This window comes from Phyllobates terribilis, unplaced genomic scaffold, assembly GCF_046119375.1.
Source record: "Phyllobates terribilis strain yellow unplaced genomic scaffold, ASM4611937v1 Scaffold_1__5_contigs__length_1240528914, whole genome shotgun sequence".
NCBI lineage: Eukaryota > Metazoa > Chordata > Amphibia > Anura > Dendrobatidae > Phyllobates > Phyllobates terribilis.
The window spans coordinates 177,327,023-177,353,166 of record NW_027362761.1 but is presented as its reverse complement, the minus strand read 5'-3'; the positions used below and the strand labels follow the sequence as shown (position 1 = coordinate 177,353,166).

The window sequence follows — 26,144 nt, the reverse complement described above, 5'->3', positions numbered from 1 at the left end:
TAGATATGGGATATAGATAGATAGATATGGGATAGATAGATAGATAGATAGATAGATAGATAGATAGATAGATAGATAGATAGATATGGGATAGATAGATATGGGATAGATAGATAGATAGATAGATAGATAGATAGATAGATAGATAATAGATAGATAGATATGGGATAGATATAGATAGATAGATAGATAGATAGATAGATAGATAGATGGATAGATAGATAGATAGATGACAGGACATGTTCTATTCCATTCCATGCGTCTACTTTAGGTTATATTGTCCTAATTTGTGCGAGTAAATATTTTCTCTGGGATTTCATTCACTTAATGAGATGCAGCATATAACCCAGTTGTAAAGTAAATGGATCTTATCCACTTCACACTGTGAAACAAGTGGAAATATGAAAACAAATAAAGCGAGAGCCAGAGAGTGGGATATAGGCAGAATAAATGGCATGTGTGGAAAGTGAATGAAACAGCATGTGTGACTGGAAGCAGTGAAGGAGAGGAGGAGGAGGAGGAGGAGGTGAAGGAGAGACACACAAGACTCAGAGAGGTAGATTCCTATTTTCATGTAGGCTACCCCTTGTCTGTACACAGGCAGCCCTCCCCTGAGCAGCAGGCTGATTGCTTCCATTCAGCCACATTTGCTATGCATGAGCACTGCTGCTTCAAGACAGGAGGTTGATTTTTTTTTTAAGGAGGATCAGGAGCTAAAAGAAAATCCACTTTTCCAGCCTTTCAAGTTCCCGGGAGCATCAGCTGTGCGGAATAGCTACAAAGCTGGTGTGGACATGTTGCTGAGCATGGAATGTCAGATTTGCAAGGGCTCTTTTGTTCTTTAGATATCTCTCAAGGTTTAATGTGCAATTTCCCAGTGGAATATTACAAAGGGTCATGAGTCAAATTGATGCTCCCCGGCCTCTAAACTGGACCATTCGGAAGCTTTGCCATGCTGCCTTTCTCCCTTCTGTCAGACTTCTAAAGGTATGGATGGAAAATGATGGCATGTCATTGGGGAGAATTGATGTTTTAGGACTCTGTCTAGCATAAGTTTGTTATTCTACATTATAGGGAGCGGTGTTGTGGGCAGGTAGATGATGCTTTACTGTGATGCAAGTTAGGGTTAATACTGGCGTAAAAGACAGAACAATGATCCTGTGTTCCCATCCCATAGACCCTGCGCTCCGATGTATAGACATGTTCCATAAGTATTTTCTGTATTGCCTGGGGACCTATGTCACAGAAGGACGCTTCCAGGATTCAGGCACTGAACAAAAGGCTGTCACACTTGATACAATGCTTATTTCCTATTTCGCTCCATAACCCGGAGAGAGCAATAGCCTCAGAATGTGAATGCTTTAATTCCAGCATTGTGTCCATTTGTTGGAGTCATTAAAGGAACAGAAATGCTAAAATCTCACTTTATCACCCAGAGACGACACATTAAAAGTCAATTCTGATGCATTTCAATTCATCTCTAGCCTCTTTGCAAGCATTAATCCTGTGATGTAATGCATCTTACTGTCAAGTCACTTCCATCTCAGATAAATACTGTTCTGCTCGCCACAAACTTGCACCTCATTAAATATTTAACCGTGCTGGAAAATGGAAATCCTGTATCAAATGTGCTACGCTCTATACAAATAAGTAAGAAATGTAAAAGTTGGGCATATCAGGCGCTTGATCTGTGGCTTGCAGTGCAGCATATCCCAGTACAAGCAGCGTCTATGGGAATTGATTAGTTTCTTACTGTATATTATGTAATCACAGCATCTGCCCAACATCAGACATGTCTGGCTGATCCCTTTAATACCGCGAGTAGTTTGCACTGTATACTAATAGTCATTCTGGGGGTATAGGGACGTGTATCACTTGAATGAAGGGCCAGTCTGTTTTGGAGGGGATTCTGATAAGCCTCAGATCTCCAGAACAGCAGCCAGACAAACTAGTGAGTGCCAGGTCTCTGACAGATGTCAGCGCAGTAATGACAGGAGGCTATTCCAGGGGACGCATGGAATTAAGAGCGGGGGCGACAATGACGTGAAAGCTTATGTACAGTAGTAATGAAATGCATACTGTATCGCATAGAATGCTTGGCCAAACCTGGAACTGAACGCATTTAATAGACTAGTCATCATTTCTTATATATGATACTATCTGATGCAATATTGTGCGTTTTGTTATTTGCTTTTCATATTTTCCAATGACCTTTACAGAAGAATTAATATTGTGTGCTACCACCATCGAAAAGCCATCTCTGGACCTTTCAGCATGTGGCGTACAAAGCGATACACCTGTGGAGGTCTAATGATGCAGTGTATCTGTGCGTGCAGCTGCATTAAAGAAAAGACCACCACCTTTATGTAGCAAACAGCACTGCATATAGCACATCGAAGGCGCGAGGGGGGGGCAACTTGACTTTTTATTTTTTTATGAACAGCTTAAAAAGCACAACTTTGGAAAACCATAATAAATTATTATGATTATCAGTGACACATGTCTACAGCCCATAATTCTGATCTGAAGACATCAGCTGCATTCACTGTAAACTGTAAAATGATGAAAATTATAGTGAAAATTATCTGTATAAGTTTCTTCAGCTTCAAAAAAAATCTATTTCTTTTTACGGACAGGTCAATAAAAGTGCCCTATTTTTATGGACTGTCCAGGAATTTATGGATCATTGGCAACCCTGATTGAAGGGTCTGGAATTGGTGTTCACCATCAGTGGTTTGAGACATTATTTAGTTGTTCCTCTATAACATAACCTCTTGCTGAATGGTTCTCTTGAGAATGGACATAACAACAGGGTACCAGCTGTCAGTAATATTTAGCGTGTCGGGTGCGCATGGTACTATTCTTATATGCATCACAATGCATGACCGAGTACATAGAGAATGGTGGTGCATAGTCGGCAGAAGGTCTGGGCTTTAGATGTGGACCCACATAGACTTCTGGTTGATTCTTCTTCTCTGTGGATATGCTTGGCTGCTCAATGATCTTTACCAGCTGGAGGTGAATTCTCAAAAAGTGCCCCCCATGAGAATATCATACTCCATTCCTACATGGCAGCTCCATTTTTTACATCTTTTTACTTTGCTTTAACCTTCACTTCAAATGTTTATGACCGAGTGAAATTTGGTAAAGAAATGACTTAAAGACGACTTTCAGCTTTCCCGCCATAGATGTTGCAGTAAACTGTTCCTTACCTATATTATAAGAATGTTGCAGCCTTTTTTCTTGGCACTTTGCATTGTACTGCTCAACTGTTGTTCCTCCTAGAAATGTCTGAATTCATTTATCAGCGGGTATTACCATTCCTCTTGTTCTACTTGTACAACCTACGCGGTTCTCTATAAACACTGATTGGATAGTGTCAGTGTATATGAACACCCCCCCAACTGGTAACACCCAGTTGTCAATTTATTCATACATTTCTAGCAGGAATAACAGAGGAACGACGCAAATCTAAGAAAAGGTGCTCCAGAGCCGTCATCTTATGAAGAATACAAGTATGCACTAATGTTTTTAGATCCTTTTTGTTTTATGTTTTCACTGTTGCTTTCTTAGGGGCCATTATTATTACTGTAGTGTGCAGGGAGGTGTGTAAAAAGCCGAGAACCACTGACCCGCAGAATAAGAAACACATTCTGACAGTTTAAAGCTGCTATGAATAATGAATTGGGCACAGTGACTTAGTGTGGCTGTAAATAGCATTGTGCAAGATCCAAATCAATCTCAGTAAGATTATGGCCAAAATGTGTTCTGGCCCAGATTAGACACTCTGATGTCCAAGGCCAAACTTGGCAGTAGGAGTAATAAGCACAGATCTATCCCTCATAAGTATCCTAGTAAACAAAGCTGTCAGCCATCATAAGCACAATGTAATTCCTAAATATCCCAGCTAATTGCAGCGGCATTATGAACCCATGGAATATGGCAGTATGTGCAGTTTGTGAGAATAAAGCCCCCGTCTCACATAGCGATATCGCTAGCGATATCGCTGCTGAGTCACGGTTTTGGTGACTCACCAGCGACCTCACCAGTGATGTCGCTGTGTGTGACACTTTGCAACGATCAGGCCCCTGCTGTGAGGTCGCTGATCGTTGCAAAGTGTCCTGGACCATTTTTTGGTCGTTGGCCTCCCGCTGGCCAGCACACATCGCTGTGTGTGACCAGCGGGACCAACGATCTGGCTGGTAACTATGGTAAACATCGGGTTACTAGGGGCACGCGCGCACTTAGTAACCCGCTGTTTACCATGGATACCACTCTGCTACGGTGCACGGAGGCTCCCGCGCACCGTAGCAGAGTGGTATCCATGGTAAACAGCGGGTTACTAGGGGCACACGCGCACTTAGTAACCCGAAGTTTACCATAGTTACCAGCCTGCTCCTGCTTGCAGCAGGCTGGTAACGGGAGCAGGACATCGTGGAACAATTCTTTCCACGATATCGCTGCTCCCCTGATCGCTGGTGAGCCTGCCTGTTTGACAGCTCACCAGCGATGTATTAGCGATGCAGCAACGATCCCTGACAGGTCGTATCGTTGTCGGGATCGCTGCTGCATCGCTTAGTGTGACGGGGCCCTAAGGCTATGTTCACACATGTTTTGTTTTTTTCTGCTGCAAATCTGCTGCTAACTTTTCTCTGGCAGGAAAACAGCTGGTTTTGGTGCATTTTTTGTTGCGGTTTTTGCTGTGTTTTTGCTGTAGTTTTTGACCACCCATTACTTTCTATGGATGAAAAAATGATGCAAATACGCAGCAAAAACGCAGGTGCATTTTCTACTGCAAAAACGCTGAAAGAAATGACATGCTCCTATTTTCCAAAAACACAACCAAGTCACAAAATACGCAGCAAAAAAAAACCAACATGTGTGAACAGAGAATTCTGGTTTCTCATAGACTTTGCTGGTACTGCAAAACGCAGCTGAAAATTTGTATCAAAATCTGCAGCAAAATACGCTGCAAAACCCAACGTGTGTGAACATAGCCTAAGGGAATCTGTTATCCAGACCTATATTAACCCCTTTAAAGCCCATGACGTACTAATACACGTCTGTGCCCTGGGACTTAAGAGCCTGACCCGTATTAGTACGTCATCGCGATCGCGTGCACACACAGGCTGTGCGGGCGCGATCGCCGCCGGGTGTCAGCTGATTGTCACAGCTGACACCCGGTACTATGTGCAGGGAGCGGTCCCGCACCGCTCCCGGCACATTAACCCCCGCAATGCTGCGCAGCATTGCGGTGGCTAAGGGGAGGTGATCGGGATACTCACCTCCTCTTTTGGCCTCCAGCGCTGTCTGCCGCGGCTTCCCGGGTGTTGCCACGACGACCCGATGTCGTCATGACAACATGATGTCGTCATGACAACATCCGGGTCACAAGACAGCAGGAAGATTTTTTGGTCATGCGCAGTGCATGACCAAACAATCTTCTCACTGTGCAGCGCTGACTGCCTGCATGGCACAGGGATGGTGCTCCATCCCTATGCTATGCCGGCGATCAGAATAAAAAAAGTGAAAGTCCCAGAGTGGGACAAAGTAAAAAAGTAAAAAAACTCTCAGAAATTTTTTTTAAAAAAAAATTATAAAAAAAATAAAAAAATAAAAAAAATAATCCACCAAAAATAAAAATATAATGTACCCATCAATAAATATTATTGTGAAAAAAACAAAAAAACAATAAAAGTACACATATTTGGTATCGCCACGTCCGGAACGACCTGACCTATAAAATTGTCCCACTAGTTAACCCCTTCAGTGAACACGGTAAAAAAAATAAATAAAAAACGAAGCAAAAAACAATGCTTTATCATCGTACTGCCAAACAAAAAATGGAATAACACGCGATCAAAAAGACGAATATAAATAAAAATGGTACCACTGAAAACGTCATCTTGTCCCACAAAAAACAAGCCACCATACAGCTCCATCATCCAAAAAATCAAAAAGTTATAGCTCTCAGAATAAAGCGATGCAAAAAAATAATTTTTTCTATAAAATAGCTTTTATTGTATAAAAGCGCCAAAACATAGAAAATGATATAAATGTGGCACCGCTGTAAACGTACTGACCTGAAGAATAAATCTGCCTTATAAATTTTACCACACGTGGAGTAGAATAAAAAAATTAAAAAAAAAACAATTCCTGAATTGTTGGCTTTTGTTTATTCTGCCTCCCAAAAGCTGGAATAGAAAGCGATCAAAAATGTCACATGCCTGAAAATGGCACCAATAAAAACGTCAACTCATCCCACAAAAAACAAGCCATCACATGACTCTGTCGGCCAAAATATGGAAAAATTATAGCTCTCAAAATATGGCGATGCGAAAACTAGATTTTACAAAATATGTGTCTTTTAGTGTGTGACAGCTGTCAATCATAAAAACCCGATATCATTCTGGCATCTCTGTAGTCGCACCGACCCGAAGAATAAGGTCGTCTAATCACTTATACCGAACTAGGAACGGCGTCATGGCGGGGTCAGGGTTGGGCTAGGGTAGGGTTAGGGTTGGGGTTAGGGTTGTTTTTTTTTTCAAAAGTAAAAAAAAAAAAAAAAAATTACGATATGGCAACTAGTGTTGAACGCAAGTGCTCTCTACTTGAGTTTGCATCGGGTGCTCGGGTATGCATTGAGTATCGTGGGTGCTCGAGTCTCTGCCCTATATGCTTCGTGGCCAAAAAAACCTCACGGGGATTGCCTGCCATGCACGAGCGATCCCCGCATGTTTTTTTTGGGGTGTCTAATAACCGTAAAACATGCGGGCGGGGACTCGAGCATTTCACTTGAGCACCCGTGATACATGGTGCATACCTGAGTACCCGATGCAAACTCAAGTAGCGAGCACTTGCGCTCAAGACTAATGACAACTTATTCAATATGATGAACTAATGTCATCAAATTCTGTGTCGTACCTCTGGGTTCAAAATGTTCACTATACCCCTTGATAAATTCCTTGAGGGGTATAGTTTCCAAAATGGGGTCACTTGTGGGGGGTTTCAACTATTTAGGCATATCAGGGGCTCTCCAAACGCAACATGGCGTCCGCTCTCGATTCCAGACGATTTTGCGTTCAAAAAGTCACACAGTGCTCCTTCCCTTCTGAACTCTGCCGTGCGCCGAAACACTGTATTTTCCCCACATATGGGGTAATGGCGTACTCAGGAGAAATTGCACAAAAGTTTTTGGGGTCCATTTTCTCCTCTTACCCTTGTGAAAATAAAAAAATTGGGGCTAAAACATCATTTTTGTGGAAAAAGTTAGATTTTTTTATTTTCACGGCTCCATGTTATAAACTTCTGTAAAGGACTTGGGGGTTCAAGGTGCTCACCACACATATAGATAAGTTTCCTGAGGGGTCTAGTTTCCAAAATGGTGTCACTTGTGGGGGGTTTCCACTGTTTAGGCACATCAGGGGCACATCCGCTAATTATTCAAGCAAATTTAACAATCAAAAGGTCAAATGGCGCTCCTTCCCTTCCGAACCCTGCCGCACGCCCAAACAGTGGTTTTCCCCCACATATGGGGTATCTGCTAACTCAGGAGAAATTGCACAACAAACTGCATAGTGCAATTTCTTCTGTTACCCTTATGAAAATGCAAAAGTCGGGGCTGCAAAACATTTTTTGGGGAAAAATGTGAAAATTTTATTTTTACGGCTCAATGTTATAAACTTCTGTGAAGCACCTTGGGGTTCAAGGTGCTCACCACACATCTAGATAAGTTCCCTGAGGGGTCTAGTTTCCAAAATGGTGTCACTTGTGGGGGGTTTCCACTGTTTAGGCACATCAGGGGCTCCCCAAATGCAACATGGCGTCCGCTAATTATTCAAGCAAATTTTACATTCAAAAAGTCAAATGGCGCACCTTCCCTTCTGAACCCTGCCGTGCGCCCAAACAGTGTTTTTTCTTCACATATGGGGTATCTGCTTACTCAGGAGAAATTGCACAACAAATTTTGGGGTCCATTTTTTCCTGTTACCCCTGCGAAAATATAAAAAATTGGGTCTAAATTTAAATTTTTGTGAAAAAGGTTAAATGTTAATTTTTTTCTTCCACATTTCAAAAATTCCTGTGAAGCACCTGAAGGGTTAATAAAGTTCTTGAATGTTGTTTTGAGCACCTTGAGGGGTGCAGTTTTTAGAATACTGTCACTTTTGGGTATTTTCTGTCATGAAGACCCCTCAAAGTGACTTTAAATATGATGTGGTCCCTAAAAAAATGGTTTTGTAAATTTTGTTGGAAAAATGAGAAATCGCCGGTCAACTTTTAACCCTTATAGCTTCCCAATAAAAAAAAATTTTGGTTCCAAAATTGTGCTGATGTAAAGTAGACATGTGGGAAATGTTATAATATTAACTCTTTTGTGTGACATATCTCTCTGATTTAAGGGCATAAAAATTCAAATTTTGAAAATTGCTAAATTTTCAAAATTTTAGCCAAATTTCCATTTTTTCACAAATAAACGCAAGTGATATCGAAAAAATTTTACCAAAATCATGAAGTACAATATGTCACGAAAAAACATTCTCAGAATCCGTTGGATCCGTTGAAGCGTTCCAGAGTAATTACCTCATAAAGTGACAGTGGTCAGAATTGTAAAAATTGACCTGGTCATTAACGTGCAAACCACCTTGGGTTGTAAAGGGGTTAATTACATATGTGTAAAAGCACTATAATGCAGAATAAATCCCTACTTTGCATGTAGAAAACCTTTTTTCTGTGTTAGAGAAATTCTTCTTTGAAAACTTATGAAAATGAGTTGCATGGGCAGTGGGGTGGGACAGCGCTCCTGCCTCTCTCCCTATTCCCTGTTACAATGTTGCCTTAAGTGAAAGTGTGGCTACTGGGAGAAAATGAACTTACTTCCTCCTGGGAGCTGCTGGCTCTCCGTCATGGGGACATACACTATGTCATCACTCGCTATACTGTGAGCAGTGGCTGTAAACACGCCCCGACACCTTGATTGACAGATTGCAGTGCAGCATTGTAACACTGTTTACCTGCAGATTAACCCTATATCTGCAGGTAAATAGCCTTTAATAGCTGTTTCTAAGGACAGAGTTTTATTCTAACTTTATTGTTTATCTGACAGTTCATACCCGCCGGAGTATCCATCCTACTTTTTTAATGACAGCAGTTTTGTATATATCCAAAATTATGTTTGCAGCTTTTGATTGTACTTGAACACTGTTCATACACAAGCTAGAAGATAAATGGAATATCCTATATTTTAAAGGATAGAAATACATTTGAAGTGTCAATAATTTAGACTGATGTGTTAGAAGAATAAAGGTCGTGTAGTGTTCATTAGAACATGTGAAATACATTTTTATATCCTGCCATATAACGGCATGTGAAAAGAAATGGTTATGACAGTATTTGCTCTTCCGATACAGATTTATATGTAAGTATTTTAGCCTGGTATGATGTACAAGAGATATTATCTTATATTTAGATACACACGAGGCCTCTATAGCATCACTGCATTAAGCTATTGTCATCAGACTCTCATTTAGGTTTCAGTCCTGGAACTTCAATGGATCATTTTAGCATTGAGGAATTATCTTAAAGCAGGATTCATATTTTGAATGTACAGTAATGTGGATTGTTCTTCTAGTAGGTCTCAATTATGGCTTAAAAAGACCAAACACACCATTGCAGCCCAAAAGCTCATTATAATGAACAATTCCACCTGCTTTTGAGGTGGAAATGGGCCCCCCCACCTCTTGCGACCGCACAGGTTGCACCAATGATATGTCCACCCCCGGTCCATGTCACAAGCAGAAGCAAGGATAATTATGACACCATGTAAGGATTTACCAAACTGCTTTGGAACTATCCATCCCAGACTAATAAAGTATGGAAATAATATTAGTATATGTTCTTCTGGTTCTTATGGTGCGCGCTGGTCACCATATGGCTAGGTAGCGCACATGTACTACAAGCATGCTAAGTGGTCATGTTATGTCGCAGGGGAGCATTAGGATGAACCACATACAAATGTTTTCTTGAAGCTTGAAACCATTACTATGCAAGGAGCTATGATAAAATGTCAGTGCTCTATAATATTTACACACGAGACGCTCATTACTTTTTTGATGATATAGATGTTAGTCGCATAATGCAATGTATTATATAATATATAGCAGCGAGTGCTAATCCAGTGGTGTTTTATGGCCTGACTGTTATTATTATTACCAGTTGGATGACTTCTTGCTCAAAGATGCATACACAGAGCAGTGAACCAACAAATCAATTAGCGTATCGCCCATCTATCATTACAGCACTACAATGACTAATCCGTCCTGAGCAGCGAATTGATGGAAGAACAGTCTACACGTAAACAGGCTATAAAGAAATCTACATTTCCCACTGTGACTTAAGATGTAAATGCGTTTGCTAAGCTATCATCATCCCCACGTATTACAGCCAGCAGAAATGATTATCTAAAAATGTATTGTAATAATTGCGGAATATTCAGTGCGGAAAGGAATGACTGGGAAATCCTGGAGCCAGTATCAGCACATGCAGTGCTCTATAGTATTGGTGCCTGCAAATACGGCAGATTCTGTAAAAGCTGTGCAATCAAGTAGAAATGTACCTCAATGTACATATTATAGTGAAATAATAAGGGGCAATTTCTGATGGACATTCATCATTTAGAGATCCATCTTTTCCCCCCGAGAGCAATGCTCTGCCCAACACTTCTCAAGCTGAATGTGGAAGTTCTCATCTAGGAATAGAGCATTATTTTCTCGAGATAAGAGTAGGTCACACAACATTGGTCCACACATGCTAATCACACTCTGATAAGAGTTTGATCAGTGTATGATCACAGTGTGATCCAATTATCTCAAATGAGGAAAAGATGAAAAACAAAAAATTCTCCATCTCCACGCAGATGTCATCCAGGTGCAGTCTGATCTTCCCCACAGACTCATTGACTTGCATGGCTGAGAGTGATCCGATTTAAAGATGCAAATTGTGCATGCTTTGATTTTTTTCCTCGGACAGACTCGGTCCGAGGAAAAAATTGGACATGTGCACGGCCCCATAGAATGACATTGGTCCGAGTGCGATCCGATGTTGGTCCATATTGAATGCAAGCAGAGATCGTGAAGAGCACAAGGAATTGCTAAAACAGAAGTGTTAGAATAATGATGAGTTTTACAATTTTCAAAGAATAATCCCAGTAATATTTAATTTTTTAGATGGATGTATAGTTAAAGCACCACTGCAGTGTTTTGTTTTTCAGCGCTGGAGTGGTGCTACTAATCTAAGGTCCCTGACCCTAGTCTCATACTTACGCTGTCATCTTCACCTTTTATTGGCGCCACTCCAGTCCCTTTCCACCATCTTTTGACCGCAACTTCTGACTGACCGGAAGTCAGAGGTAACAGTCACAGGCTCTCATTGTAAGTCTAGATAACCAAAACGAGGCTCTCATAGACTTACATTGAAAAATGACCACCAGGTCCCTCCAGCAAACACTGTAGTGTAAGTTTAAGACTAGGGGCAGGAAACTTAGATTAGAAGCACCACTCCAGCGCTGCAATTAAAAAAATGCTTGAGTGGTGCTTTAAGAAAGCCATAATTGAGTTGTACTCCCTAGCTTATTCCCAGCATTGAATAGCTCTGCTTCATTTCTAAAAGGTTATTCTCAACATTGAAAGTTCTTATTGTCTATGTGACTGCCAAAGATTGTCCTGTAGACAACAAAGTGGTGGTGCACATTTGAGGCCACCTCCTATGCCGAAGTCCCTTCACTGGTCACAAAGTTATCACATAACCTGTAGAAAGCTAAGAAATTTTAATATTGGGAATAACCCTTTATAAAACCAATCTATGTTTTGTGCATATTTTTGGTATAATCCAAACAGATATTCAGCACTTTTTTAAGCTACTCCCCAACCTTTCCTTCTTTCATGTTTGGTTGCCATGATGTTTAACAATGTAATCTCACTCGCGTTGTGACGTTCTGTCCCTAGTCAATTAGATGTTTGCATCAGATAACCTGTTTTCCTTTCAATTGCAATGGGCATTAAAATTAGTGGACCTTTAGATCAGTTATCATTTACGACAGTGACGAACTTATCGTTGGTGCAACCTTTGAAGCCGTACAGGGACCTAAGAGTTAATAGGGCAGATTTCCACCTCCAAAACAGGTGGAATGTGCATTATGATGAGCTATTGAACTGCAAAGGACCCATATATTGTTTCTGTCTGTGTCCACCAGTGATTTCCAACATCCTCCATTGCCAAAACAGGACTGGATGAGGCTTTTGGCTTTAGGAAATAAGTGGTGTGAAACTTATTCTGCATGAAGCAAGGTGAATTTGCAAATAATAGGCATAATTTGGCAATGGCCATGACTGTCACTCCAGTAAGGGGAGGCTGGAGATCGAAGAAATGCTCTCCGATGTCCGATGTATCCAGCTGTGATATGCTGTCCTTTCATAGGGCGATATATTAAATTGACAGATTTGCCTTAAAAGTATGACAAATATAGAGACAACAGCATTAATATTGTAGATAGAATAGTATTTCACTTCCCACTATGTCATGATCACACGTGATAGTCCCATGTTTCAAGAGCTCTACTTCACATAGCCAAGCTTCATATTTAATTAACCGGATATGTTGCGGAGATATCACTGCCAGAAAAAGAAATCTGTTACATTGCTTTCCAAGCACTACAGTACACTTTCTTGATAACCTCTAATCCCCCAGCTTTCTGTGCTTCAGAAAGACAAAAGTCCAGTTTAAGGATTTACTGCAGAGGCATTATACTGAATTGTAATGTAGCTCCAAATACAACCTTATGTTGTAGAAGGACAGCAGGATGCACACATAGACACAACATTTTATCCTTAGAGATAGAGACTATATGATTTTTTGCCCACACAATCCTGGATACCTTATTGATGACCTCCAGGGGTTGAGTGACTATATGGCTGATCATTGGTTCCAAGCTCAAAGGTGGATCGTGGCACTTGGAGCACAGGTAAAAATACAAGTATAAGTGTAGGGTCTGTGTGAAAGTCTTAACGTGTACCTGTTGGTTCAGGTATCTTTTCAGAATAACCTGTCTTGTATGTGTATATGAGATATAACACTATTTCTGGCAATTATATGTTTTGTGTCCTGCATTTTTCACCAGTTTGCCCTTCACAGTCTTTTCCTTTAATTGTTACTTTTCTCTGGCATGGTATTATAATAGCTTCTAAGATGTCTTACAAACACAGCAAACAGGGAGATGGATTCCTAATTGTTTTTTTCTCTGCAGCAGAAGCAGCAGCATGTTTGGGCTTATTATTATTATTCTACAGCAATACTAAGCATTGTGGCTGTGAGTCCAGCTCTGAAGAGAAATACATTTTATAAAAGCTGCAGCACGATCTGCCTGTGTCTGCCTGTGCTAAGTGCTCCTCCTCCACCACTCCTCTCTCCATAGAAACTAATAGGCTGTGCAACCTGACAACTCGCTGTGCTGGCATCTCATCTTGCTTTAACCGAGCCAGATTTAATCTGTTTTCAGAGCGGATTCTGAATTCAGGAGGCAGGGAAGAAATATCTTATAAATGGAGAAAGAAGCAGATTTCTTTGCTAATATATATTACAATGTTTCTTATATTCGTCTGAACTATTGATTTATTCATATGTTTGTTGACATGACAAGAGAGCATTTAACCCTTAGTGTGCTACTCACCTGCTTATTAGTTGCTTCTTAGTGTTCTGGATTGCTCATTTCCATCACCAGCCCCAGCTGCTAAAACCGAGCTTAGTTATTCACCATTGGCAGGACACAGTTTTATGTGTCAGTGATATGGGAGTCACTGTGGTTGGCACCGTAACGGAGCTGGCACAGGTACTGCAGTAGTACTAGAGCCTCTTGTGAGCCATAACTGGTGCTGCTATGAAAAACATTATGACTGGTTTTGTATTGCAAAATTTCAAAGAAATCTCTTTTCATCAAAATTTCTGATGAAATACAGGCAATTATTGTTTAACCCCAACATGCTCACACAGACCATGAGCCATGGGATGCTTGCTTTTATTTTAAGCTGATGTACAGCTTTGGATTTAACTGTATGTGTTGTATGCTTTGCATTGTTTGATTGCTTCACTATATGTGGTCTCCCAAGACAAATCCATGAACCTTCAATAAATTTGCCATGTCTACCTAGACTTCATCTAGATGGGTTAGCTGTATCAACAATTTTTACTTGCAAGAGGCCAATCCACCCATATCCATAATGAAATATACTATATATCACATTGTCTTATAAAATTCTGCTCGTAAAATATTGAGCTGGGAAATATTTCCACCTTGTTTCTACAGAGGATTGCATCAAGTTCCACCTCTACAGAAGATCTTTTTTTTTTCTTTTAGTTAAAAATGAACTACATAAATATTTTAAAAGGAAGGATTCTCTTTTGAAGCAGTTGTAGCCATCCATTATTACTGTCTGTCTCTCTCCCACATAGCGCGATGACACAAAATAAAGACAAAACCATTATACCTACTGTGCATGTAAACATGTGTATTGCACAGGAAGGATGACAGGTACAACAGGGTCATCAATCTGTAAGGGACGCGCGTCCTTCATACATACAGGGATGCACATTTTTTATTCCTGTTGTATCCTGTGCTTAAATAAGGGGGCAGACATATTTACCATAGAGATAAGCTCTTGGGTCATGATCCTCTTTTCTAACGCTTTCCATTTATAGTGCTTGGGCTTATCATCTGCTTCTATATTCAATACTCGTGTTGTAAATACTATAGACATAGATCTTTGATAAAGCCTTAAAATCTGTATCGTCACATAGTGTTTGGGCTTATCATCTGCTTCTATATTTAATACTCATGTTATCAATACTACATACATAGATCTTTGATAAAGTCTTAAAATCTGTATCGTCACATAGTGTTTGGGCTTATCGTCTGCTTCTATATTTAATACTCGTGCTGTAAATACTATGTACATGACATTTACTACATGACAATGAAATATAGAAGCAGACGATAAGCCCAAACACTATAATATAATATATCCGCCGCGCACTCTCAATTGTGAGTGTCACAGTCCACAAGAAAGAACAGAATCCGCTGATCCACATATAGTCCCAAAGAAAAAATTGATGGACAGCACTCACCGAGGATAGAAAATATGGAAAAAAAAAAATTATTACTCCATGCACATAACAAAACGTTGCTTTGTTATGTGCATGCCGCAGTAAATATTTTTTTTCCATATTTTCTACACCTGGTGAGTCCAAACACTATGTGAAGGTACCAGATTTTATCAAAGATCTACACTTATTACTATATTTATTAAAGACATGCAAACAAAGAGTGTGAGCCGGCACCAAAAACCTGTACGTTTCCGTATGTACAACTGAAACTTGGACAGAGCAATCACGCCAATAGGTACTGGGTGCTCACCAAGCCAAGTCCATGCAAATTGAAGAAAGAAAAAATGGTACTACTCATCAGTCTTTTAAAATCCAAAGTTTTATTCAAGACATCACATTTAAAACTGTCTGTAAGGGAGAGTGAGGCACATAGGACGGACAACGGCCGTTTCGCGCCTGTCTGTGCTTCAACAGGTCCTGGAAGCACAGGCAGGCTCGAAACAGCTGTCGTCCATCCTATGTGCCTCACTCTCCCTTGCAGCCAGTTGGATTTTAAAAGATTGGTGAGTGCCACCTTTTTTTTTTCTTCAATATTTATTAAAGTATATTGATATTGTTTTTCTTCAATCTGTTTAAAAAGTTTGACAATATTTTTTTCTAATTCTCTTTGCTTTTTTACTATGTTTTCCATCTGAAAGATGAGATTTAGTGTATAAACATCCTGATTACGGACAAGTTATCTGCTTTTATAATATAATACATTGGTGTTTTTTTTTTTATTATTCTATTTTTAAAGCAGTTTATCTACAGTCTTTGTGAACATGGCTCAATTTACATTATTCAACTATGCCTATTCTACATCTCAACATGTAGCTTAGTAAATTTTATAGTATTTTATCTATTTACTTTTTCTTCCATTATTTTATGATGTGCAGGAGTTAATAATCATATTTCAAATTCACTAGACTGGAAAATTGCACATTTTAGTCACACGCATTATACCACTTGATATCAAAACATGTACGGCACTATTAGAACATAATATGAAGCTCTTGTAGTAAATCATTTCTAAACAATGTGACACTGTGCCATGGCTATCACAAATTTACATAAAAGATAAATAAATAAATGAATTAATTAAAAAGATTACTGCCAGGTTCAGTGGTGTCATGATGAATCACACTTGCACCTCTGGATTAGAAATTCTACACCCATGGAAAAAGATGTGACGCGCCCCTGGGCCTGTGTCGCACTGCGGTGCGCACGCGGGAACTTACCCGGAGCCGGATCCGTGGAGGGTTGTAGTCTCGTGGCGGTGACCCGGTCCGTGCCCAGGGAGTCAAACTGGACGGCAGTCTATTAGTAGTAAATAGTTGATGACTACGCCACCCGTTGAGTGCAGCCAGGGAGCTGCTGCTGCGGGGCAGACCGCTGAGGCCGATGGTAGGATTATGCAGCGTGATAGTATAACCCCCAACGGGAGGGGTATGGCCTCAGGGCAGCCGACGTGGATGATGGGGGTAGCAGGAACCACTCAGAGACGGTACGGTGTAGTTCAGGGTCTTTACTGGTAACAACGATAGACCCTCCCGGAGTACTTGCTAGCGAACGGGGCCTGGTCAGTCCTTGAGCAGATGGGATCTCCCCTGGCCAGGCGTAGTTGTAGGCCTCCCAAACTGACTGTACTCTTCTGGCTACCTTGCTAGAAGCTGATGTAAGTAGCCCACGTCCCTGAGTGTACCGTGTGGTGCTCACCCGTATGGCCGGTGACTCGGGGCCTTCTAATGGCTTCCGCTCCACGATGGCGGTGCTGGTCCCACGCGTGTGACCGTGCCTTCGGGCTTCTGGGCCAGAGGACCTGAAATCCCCTGCCTGACGGATTCTGCTGCTGGGTAGGAGTTAGTCCCCACAGCCTCGGACTCCGGGTCCGGAAAGAAGTCTTCTTAGTCAGGGCGAGCTCTGCAGTTGCCAGCCCCTGACTCCTTGTGACTCTGCTGTTTCCTATGCTGCTTCTTCTTGTCTCTACTCCACTTGTCTGACTCACCCTGCCTCAGCCCCGGGTTTATACAGGGGAAGTTCTTCCCCTCCCAAGACTGGGCAGGAGGTGTGGCATGCACAGGATCCCTGACCAAAGGACCTCCCACCTGCTCTCAGACATAACATTACATTACTGTGGAAAACCAGACCCCTGGGGTGCCACATTCCCCCCTAGTGAAATTTAGTACTCCGGGACTAAACACATTTAGAAAAACATAACAAGGCAAAAACATTAATAATACAATAAGAAAACATATAAAGATGGTTACGGCGTGTCCGCAACCGGGTGCAGTCTCTGAAGAAAGCAAGGTGTCCATTTCACCAACACAGGGAGACGTAACCAGGTAGGGGTCTGTCCTACCCCGAGTCCTTAACAGTCTCTTGTCCATCCTGGGTTACGCTCCAACTATGTACAAGGATTCCCGGTAAATCCATCAAGGATCCCTAAAAATAACTAGAAACACAAAACTATACACAAGCAACAAGACACAGAAAAACATAAATAAAACAATTTATACACTTCAAATTCTCCAGCGTGCGGGTAACTGGCCTCTAGTGGCCCGAGTGGACCTACGGAGCTGACTGTCTGGCCCTGAACTACAGGGTGTAGGAACTGTCAAGGGTAAACTGGGCAGCTGTCTACCGGCTCTTTGTCTCACTAGGGGTACGGCAGGCTCACTATAAGCAGAGGGTTGATTCTCCTGTTCTGCTTGTGTGGAGTCTTCTGCCTCCTGGACCGGCTGTTCTTCCAGCTCTACCCGTTGCTCCGTAGGTTCTTGGGATGATGGTTGGAGGAAGGTGAGTACGGGTACCACAACTGCACCATTGACTTGAGTCCAAGACTGAGGGAAGTCCCCGAGCACGGTACTAACCATATCTTCCCTTTCTTCCACGGGTCGATGGTCTTCTTGTTCCTCTTCAGGGTTCCTCAGTTGTTCGGGACACTTCTTCAGGTGGTCCCGGGATACAATGGCTGTGGTTTCCCCTCCGTCTTTACTGATGGTACAGACCTTCGGGTTCTCGTGGCTTGAGGGCAGTACGGTGTACGGGTCCTTCTCCCACTGGTCGTCCAACTTGTGGAGCCGTCTCTTCCTCTTCAAGACCTGCTCTCCGGGTACCAGGGGAACAGCGGGAGCATACTGGTTGTAAGTTTTCTCTTGTCTTTCCCTAGCCTGACAGAGACTTCGCTCCACGCTCTCCTGTACTCTCCGGTACTGCTGCTGCCTCTCTGTGTCCCAGTCTGTTTCTGGTGAAGTGTCCTCGGGGGTCAGGACTCCCATTTCCAGGTCAACAGGTAACTTACCAGGTCTTGCCCTCATTAGGTAAGCCGGGGTACAGTTGGTGGAACCTACCGGGATGTGGTTGTATAGGTCCACCAGGTCGGGCAACTTTTCAGGCCACAGACTGCGTTCTTCCAGGGGCAACGTTTTTAGAAGATCCATTACCACCTGGTTCATTTTTTCACAAAGTCCATTAGTCTGCGGATGGTAGGGTGTCGTCCTTATCTTCCGGCAGCCATACAGATTGCAGAATTCCTGAAAGACCTCCGCTTCAAAGGCAGGTCCCTGGTCCGTCAGCACTTGGTCCGGGTACCCGTGTGGACGGCAGAAGTGCTGCTGGAAGGCTCTAGCTGCTGTTTGAGCCGTTAAGTCCTTGACGGGGACGACAACCAAGAACCGGGAGTAATGATCCACGATGGTTAACGCGTAGACGTAGCCACTTCTGCTTGGGGTCAGTTTTACATGATCCAAGGCTACCAGTTCCAACGGTTGCCGGGTGACGATGGACTGCAGGGGAGTCTTCTGGCTGGCTCGGTCCTTCCTTCTCAGGTTGCACGGGCCACAATCTCTGCACCACTTCTCGATGGTTCCCCTCATGCCTACCCAGTGGAACCGCTCGTGCAGCAGGAACTCCAGCTTTTTCCACCCAAAGTGTCCAGCTCCGTCGTGGTATGCCTCCATCACCATGGCTGCGTCTCTTCGTGGCACCACTACTTGCCAGAGTAATTCATGCGTCCGGGAGTTAACCATTCTGCGGCACAACTTCCCTTTGTAAAGGAACAGTCGACTCTTCTCTGCCCATAGTTGTTTGGCTTCCTCCGGAGCGTCTGGTTCAAGGCGAGCCTCCGGCCGAGTCAGCATCTCCTTCACCAGTCGGACGGCAGGGTCGCTGTCTTGCGTTTCCGCCCAGTTGTAGTGGGGTAAGGGGTTCAACGTAGCAGCCTGCTTACTCCTTACCCGGTGGGAATACTGAATAGTCCCATGACGGTGGAACGCAGGGAGTTCAACTTCTTCCAGTCCCTCCGGATCTTCTCCTCCGTCCGGCAGGTTGGGCATCCTGGACAGGGCGTCCGCGTTGGTATTGGAGCGTCCTGCCCGGTATTTAATTGTGAACTCGTAGTTGGACAGACGGGCCATCCACCTCTGCTCCAGGGCACCGAGTCTTGCCGTGTCCAGGTGTGTCAGCGGGTTGTTATCCGTGTACACGGTGAACCGGGAAGAAGCGAGGTAATGCTTAAAGCGCTCAGTGATTGCCCATACTACGGCCAGGAACTCTAACTTAAATGAGCTGTAATTCTCGGGGTTCCTTTCGGTGGGTCGCAGTTTTCGGCTGGCGTAGGCGATTACTCGTTCCTTCCCCTGCTGGATCTGGGACAGTACGGCTCCTAGCCAGATGTTACTGGCGTCGGTGTAGAGGATAAAGGGCTGGCTATAATCCGGGTACGCCAGGATTTCGTCCCCCGTGAGGGCCATCTTCAGCTGGCGGAAGGACTCTTCTTCCAGCTCTTCCCATTTGAAGGGCGGCTTCTGGTTCTTGGCCTTCCGGGACTGGCCTATCAGGAGGTCCTGCATAGGTGCTGCCTTTTTGGTGAAACCGGGAATAAACCTTCGGTAGTAGCCTACCAACCCGAGGAACTGCCGCACTTCTTTTACGCTGGAGGGGCTTGGCCATTCCTTAATTGCGGTGATTTTATCAGGGTCGGGAGCCACTCCGTCAGCGCTCACTACGTGTCCCAGGTACTGCACCTTTGGTTTCAGGAGGTGACACTTGGAGGGTTTCACCTTTAGGCCGTAACTTGCCAGAGCTTCGAACACTTCCGCCAGGTGTTTCAGGTGGTCCTCATACGTCTTGGAATATACGATGACATCGTCCAGGTACAACAGGACCGTCTCGAAGTTTCTGTGGCCCAGACAACACTCCATTAGTCGTTGGAAGGTTCCCGGTGCGTTGCAGAGTCCGAACGGCATGCAGGTGAACTCGCTAAGTCCCATCGGGGTGGTGAATGCGGTCTTCTCCCGGTCCGCCTCTGCTACAGGAACCTGCCAGTACCCGCTAGTGAGATCCAAGGTAGAGAAGAAGTTAGCAGATCTTAAAGCAGCCAATGACTCCTCTATCCTTGGTAAGGGGTACGCATCCTTGTGTGTGATACGATTGATTTTCCGGTAATCTACACACATCCTCATGGTGTTGTCTTTCTTTCGGACTAAGACTAGTGGAGCTGCCCAGGGGCTACAGCTATCCCTGATCACCCCAGCCTCCTTCATGTCTCTAAGCATCCCCTTGGCGTGTTGGTAGTGTGCAGGGGGTACGGGTCGATACCTCTCTTTTATGGGAGGATGGTCTCCCGTGGGGATGTGGTGTTCTACCCCCTTGACTCGCCCGAAGTCTAACGGGTGTTTACTAAACACTCTCTCGTACTCTTGAACCACCCGATAGACTCCCTGTTTCTGATGTGAGGGAGTGGAGTCAGTACCCAAATGTAGTTGCTGACACCAGTCCTCCTTTGTTTTCTTAGAGCCGTTACCTTCCTCCGGGTGAGATGGAGGCAAGGGTTCCACAGATTGTATAGCATTTTGGTTAATGGTATATAATTTGGCTAGCGTGGCATACCGGGGCAGGTACACTTCCCTCTCCCCGATATTGATTATGCGAATGGGCACCCTCCCATGGCGTACATTGACCACCCCCCGTGCTGTCAAAATGGTGGGCCTACTGTCTGAGTAAACTGGTTCTACCATTGCCTGGTAATCTCTACCTCTCAGACCAATAGCTGCCCGGCACCAAATCATCATTTCACTTTTTGGGGGCATGGCAATAGGAAAAGGGTCACACATTCTTACGCTACCAATCTCACCGCCGGAGAGTTCCACTTGTTGCCGTTGCATCAGTGCCCGGATCTCTTTCTGGAGCACCCGCTGCTCGCCGGAGCTGGCATTCTTGGCAACCTGCTGTAAAAGGAAAATCACCTCTGCAAGACAATTTTCAATTACATTAGTTCCTAGAGTTATTTTTGGGTGACTCTCATGTTTATCAATATCTACAATGATCAGTCCCTGTGCTGCCAGTTCGACTCTACCGATTTTGATGGTCACCTCTTTAAATCCGATCTGTGGCACGGGCTGGCCATTGCTGGCGATGATACTCAAGTCGTCGTCAGGGTAGCGGGTAATATCCGAGTCATTCCAGTACTGCTTAAAGAGCACGTACGGGATGGTGGTGACCTGTGACCCGGTGTCCAGTAGGGCACTCATGGGAATGCCATCCAGTACCACAGGCAAGACTGGACGTCCTCCCACATATCTGTCGCGCCAGTTCGATGGGCCTGGTGATCTTTTTCCTGGGGGTTGGCCCTCTACCCCAGGTTGTGCCCGTTTAAAGAACAGTACCTTGCCATATGTCCAGGTTGATTGCAGCGGCGGCAGATGGGTCGTCCGTCCTCGCTGTATCGGTCACTGGGTCTTCCTCTGGCCGGTGGGGTCCTCCTTGGTCGACGCCACGGGATGTCCTCCGGTCCGGATGCCAGCTGGATCTTCCCTGGGGTGGAAGCCTGTAAAGACTGCACAGTTCGGGTTAGCGCAGCAAAGCTCTTAGCTAGCTCTTGGACCTGATGGTGTAGGTCTGGAGCCGGGTCATTGTCCAGAGCCTGCGCATCAGCTCCCACAGGCCCTGCCGACAAGGGCGCCGCCTCCTGGTAGTAAGTGGTAGTGGGGCGTCTGTGGGTCACAACGCCACCTGGTGCCGGTTCTCGGAGCACCCGGATGGCTCTGTCCTTGAACTGTGCAAAGTCCAGATGGGGATCCTGTAAGGCCATTGCCCGCAACTGGGTTCGGTGGGCATTGCAATATAAACCCTCTATAAATTGTTCAGTCAACAGCCTGTCCTCGTTTCCCACCCCATCAGGGTCGGTCTGCTTAATGGCCCTCAGGGCCTCTTGTAGGTTTAGTGCATAGTCCCTTATACTCTCATGCGCTCGCTGCTTGCACCCGTAGAATCTAAGCTTAATCTCGGCTGAGGTGCGGGTATCAAAGGTGTCCTTCAGCCGGGTTAGTATCCCTGCGACAGTCTTCCTCCCAGGTGGCCAGGATTTTACTTCCCTTTTGGCTGCCCCGGTTAGTTGGGCCACCAGGATGCTCACTTTTTGCTCTTCTGTGAGGGGGTACACCTGGAAGAGGCTATCCAGCTTTTCTCTAAAGTCATGCAGGGTATGTGACTCCCCTGAGTACTGGGGTAGCCAAGCTGCTCCCGGGATATAGGGCATGGTGAAGGGCATAACTGCAGCAGCGGTGGCGCTGGTGGGGGTTGAGGCAGTGAAGCTCTCCTCCGTATCCGACATCTTCCTCCCCCCTAGTGGACCGTGGCCTACCTTGCGATGATCCTGTTCCGTAGGCCGCGGCTCCGCAGTGGATCGTCAGGGTTGAGGACCTTCCGTCGCGCTCCGGTGACGTCGGCGTCTGCTGGGCTCCTTCCAGGACCTTACGCAACGTCCGGACGTGAGGCGGGGCTTCAGTTCTCGCGCGCTTTCGGAGTCCACGCCCCTCTTCTTCCCGCGCGGCGTCCTCAAGATGGCGTCCAATGGCGGGAAAACTCCACGGATGGCGGGAAGAAGGTCGAAGATGGCGCCGGATGGCGGGAAAACTTCGCGGATGGCGGGAAGAAGGTAGAAGATGGCGCCGGATGGCGGGAAACCTCCACGGATAGCGGGAATCTTCACCACTGGTAAGTTTGAACAGTCTTTGCTTTTCAGGCACGCAGTACCCGGTGGTTGCGGGCACGAAATCCTGCCGACTACGCCAAAGTTGACGCGCCCCTGGGCCTGTGTCGCACTGCGGTGCGCACGCGGGAACTTACCCGGAGCCGGATCCGTGGAGGGTTGTAGTCTCGTGGCGGTGACCCGGTCCGTGCCCAGGGAGTCAAACTGGACGGCAGTCTATTAGTAGTAAATAGTTGATGACTACGCCACCCGTTGAGTGCAGCCAGGGAGCTGCTGCTGCGGGGCAGACCGCTGAGGCCGATGGTAGGATTATGCAGCGTGATAGTATAACCCCCAACGGGAGGGGTATGGCCTCAGGGCAGCCGACGTGGATGATGGGGGTAGCAGGAACCACTCAGAGACGGTACGGTGTAGTTCAGGGTCTTTACTGGTAACAACGATAGACCCTCCCGGAGTACTTGCTAGCGAACGGGGCCTGGTCAGTCCTTGAGCAGATGGGATCTCCCCTGGCCAGGCGTAGTTGTAGGCCTCCCAAACTGACTGTACTCTTCTGGCTACCTTGCTAGAAGCTGATGTAAGTAGCCCACGTCCCTGAGTGTACCGTGTGGTGCTCACCCGTATGGCCGGTGACTTGGGGCCTTCTAATGGCTTCCGCTCCACGATGGCGGTGCTGGTCCCACGCGTGTGACCGTGCCTTCGGGCTTCTGGGCCAGAGGACCTGAAATCCCCTGCCTGACGGATTCTGCTGCTGGGTAGGAGTTAGTCCCCACAGCCTCGGACTCCGGGTCCGGAAAGAAGTCTTCTTAGTCAGGGCGAGCTCTGCAGTTGCCAGCCCCTGACTCCTTGTGACTCTGCTGTTTCCTATTCTGCTTCTTCTTGTCTCTACTCCACTTGTCTGACTCACCCTGCCTCAGCCCCGGGTTTATACAGGGGAAGTTCTTCCCCTCCCAAGACTGGGCAGGAGGTGTGGCATGCACAGGATCCCTGACCAAAGGACCTCCCACCTGCTCTCAGACATAACATTACATTACTGTGGAAAACCAGACCCCTGGGGTGCCACAGATGCATAATACTTTTATCTCATGGAGACCTATAGCTGTGGACAAGCGTTCCATAAAAATGTTGCTATTTGCATAAGCAAACCCTATATTTTCATAATCACACTCACCTTGTGCTTCTTCTCTTACATTTCACATATCCAGTTCTTCATGACATGAATAACTTTGGAACTGACAAGCTTTTAGGATTTCATCGCTAAATAGGCTATAAAATGTTCCAGTCAAATGTTTTTTTCTTTTTAAGTTTTTGTGTTTTTTTTAAAAAGTGTCTCAATATTTCTAAATGGCAAATATGCCTAAATTTCCTCTACCTGCTCCACATGAAGCCAAATTTGTTATAATAGGGGATTAGGAAAACCGAGTGACAACCCCTGTCTCAGCTACAGTAGCTACCATAAACAGCTTTATCTGAACAAAAAAAAGAGATATGTTGTAACCAAAATACCACTCGAAATATTTAGAACTAGAGATGAGCAAATCTTTGGAAATTCGGTTTTACCAGTTTTGCCAAATTTGCACCAGAAATTCGATTTGCAATACTGAAAAGCCACTAATGGTTGGGAAAAAGAGGGGAGTGACAGAAAGAGAAAGAGAAAGAGGGGGAGTCATTATTGGGAAGCCTCCATAATCACACCCGATGCCATGAGCCTGCTCTTGGGTCTTCAGCAGTGCGTGAAATGGTGGCTGGCTTTTTCTTTTGGCCAATCCCTGTGAATAGAATTACAGATTGTTTGAATATGCGGGGACTGACAAACTTCAGCAAATATAACTCAAAGTCATTCCTTCATGGATCACTTCATTAATATCTATTTAGGAATGTACTTGTTTTCCCATCTCCATTTGGACATTGCCTTACGGTAAAAATTAAGATTATACATTATAAATATATACAGTGGGTATGGAAAGTATTCAGACCCCTTTAAATTTTTCACTCTTTGTTTTATTGCAGTCATTTGGTAAATTCTAAAAAGTTCATTTTTTTTCTCATTAAAGTACACTCTGCACCCCATCTTCACGGAAAAAAACAGAAATGTAGAAATTTTTGCAAATTTATTAAAAAAGAAACACTGAAATATCAGACTCTTTGCTCAGACACTCATATTTAAGTCACATGCTATCCATTTCCTTGTGATCCTCCTTGAGTAGATGGTTCTACTCCTTCAATGGAGTCCAGCTGTGTTTAATTAAACTGATAAGACTTGATTTGGAAAGGCACACACCTGTCTATATAAGACCTCCCAGTGCATGTCAGACCAAATGAGAATCATGAGCTCAAAGGAACTGCCCAAGGAGCTCAGAGACAGAATTGTGGCAAGGCACAGATCTGGCCACGGTTACAAAAGAATTTCTGCAGTACTCAAGGTTTCTAAGAGCACAGTGGACTCCATAATCCTTAAATGGAAGAAGTTTGGGGCCACCAGAAGTCTTCCTAGACCTTGCCTCCAGCCAAACTGAGCAATCATGGGAGAAGAGCCTTGGTGAGAGAGGTAAAGAAGAACCCGAAGAGTACTGTGGCTGAGCTCCAGAGATGCTGTAGGTAGATGGGAGAAAGTTCCACAAAGTCAACTATCACTGCAGCCCTCCACCAGTCGGGCCTTTATGGCTGAGTGGCCCCACGGAAGCCTCTCCTCAGTGCAAGACATATGAAAGCCCGCATAGAGTTTGGTCAAAAACACATGAAGGACTCCCAGACTATGAGAAATAAGATTCTCTGGTCTGATGAGACGAAGATAGAACTTTTTGGTGATAATTCTAAGCGGTATGTGTGGACAAAACCAGGCACTTCTCATCACCTGCCCAATACAATCCCAACAGTGAAACATGGTGGTGGCAGCATCATGATATGGGGGTGTTTTTCAGCTGCAGGGAGAGGATGACTGGTTGCAATTGAAGGAAACATGAATGCG

The 26,144-nt window shown here is 44.6% G+C and overlaps 1 protein-coding gene across 2 annotated transcripts in view; it reads left to right on the top strand.

Moving 5' to 3' along the window:
• Positions 1-510: 510 nt before the first annotated feature.
• Positions 511-26,144, top strand: part of TRPM3 (transient receptor potential cation channel subfamily M member 3) — a 717,940-nt gene continuing 692,306 nt past the window's right edge. The window contains exon 1 of one of the 2 annotated variants that reach the window (XM_073670333.1): positions 511-987. In XM_073670333.1, the coding sequence (XP_073526434.1) occupies positions 898-987 (90 nt within the window). In that variant the 5' untranslated portion in view covers positions 511-897. The remainder of the gene's footprint in view (positions 988-26,144) is intronic. The other variant, XM_073670354.1, reaches the window with a different exon arrangement.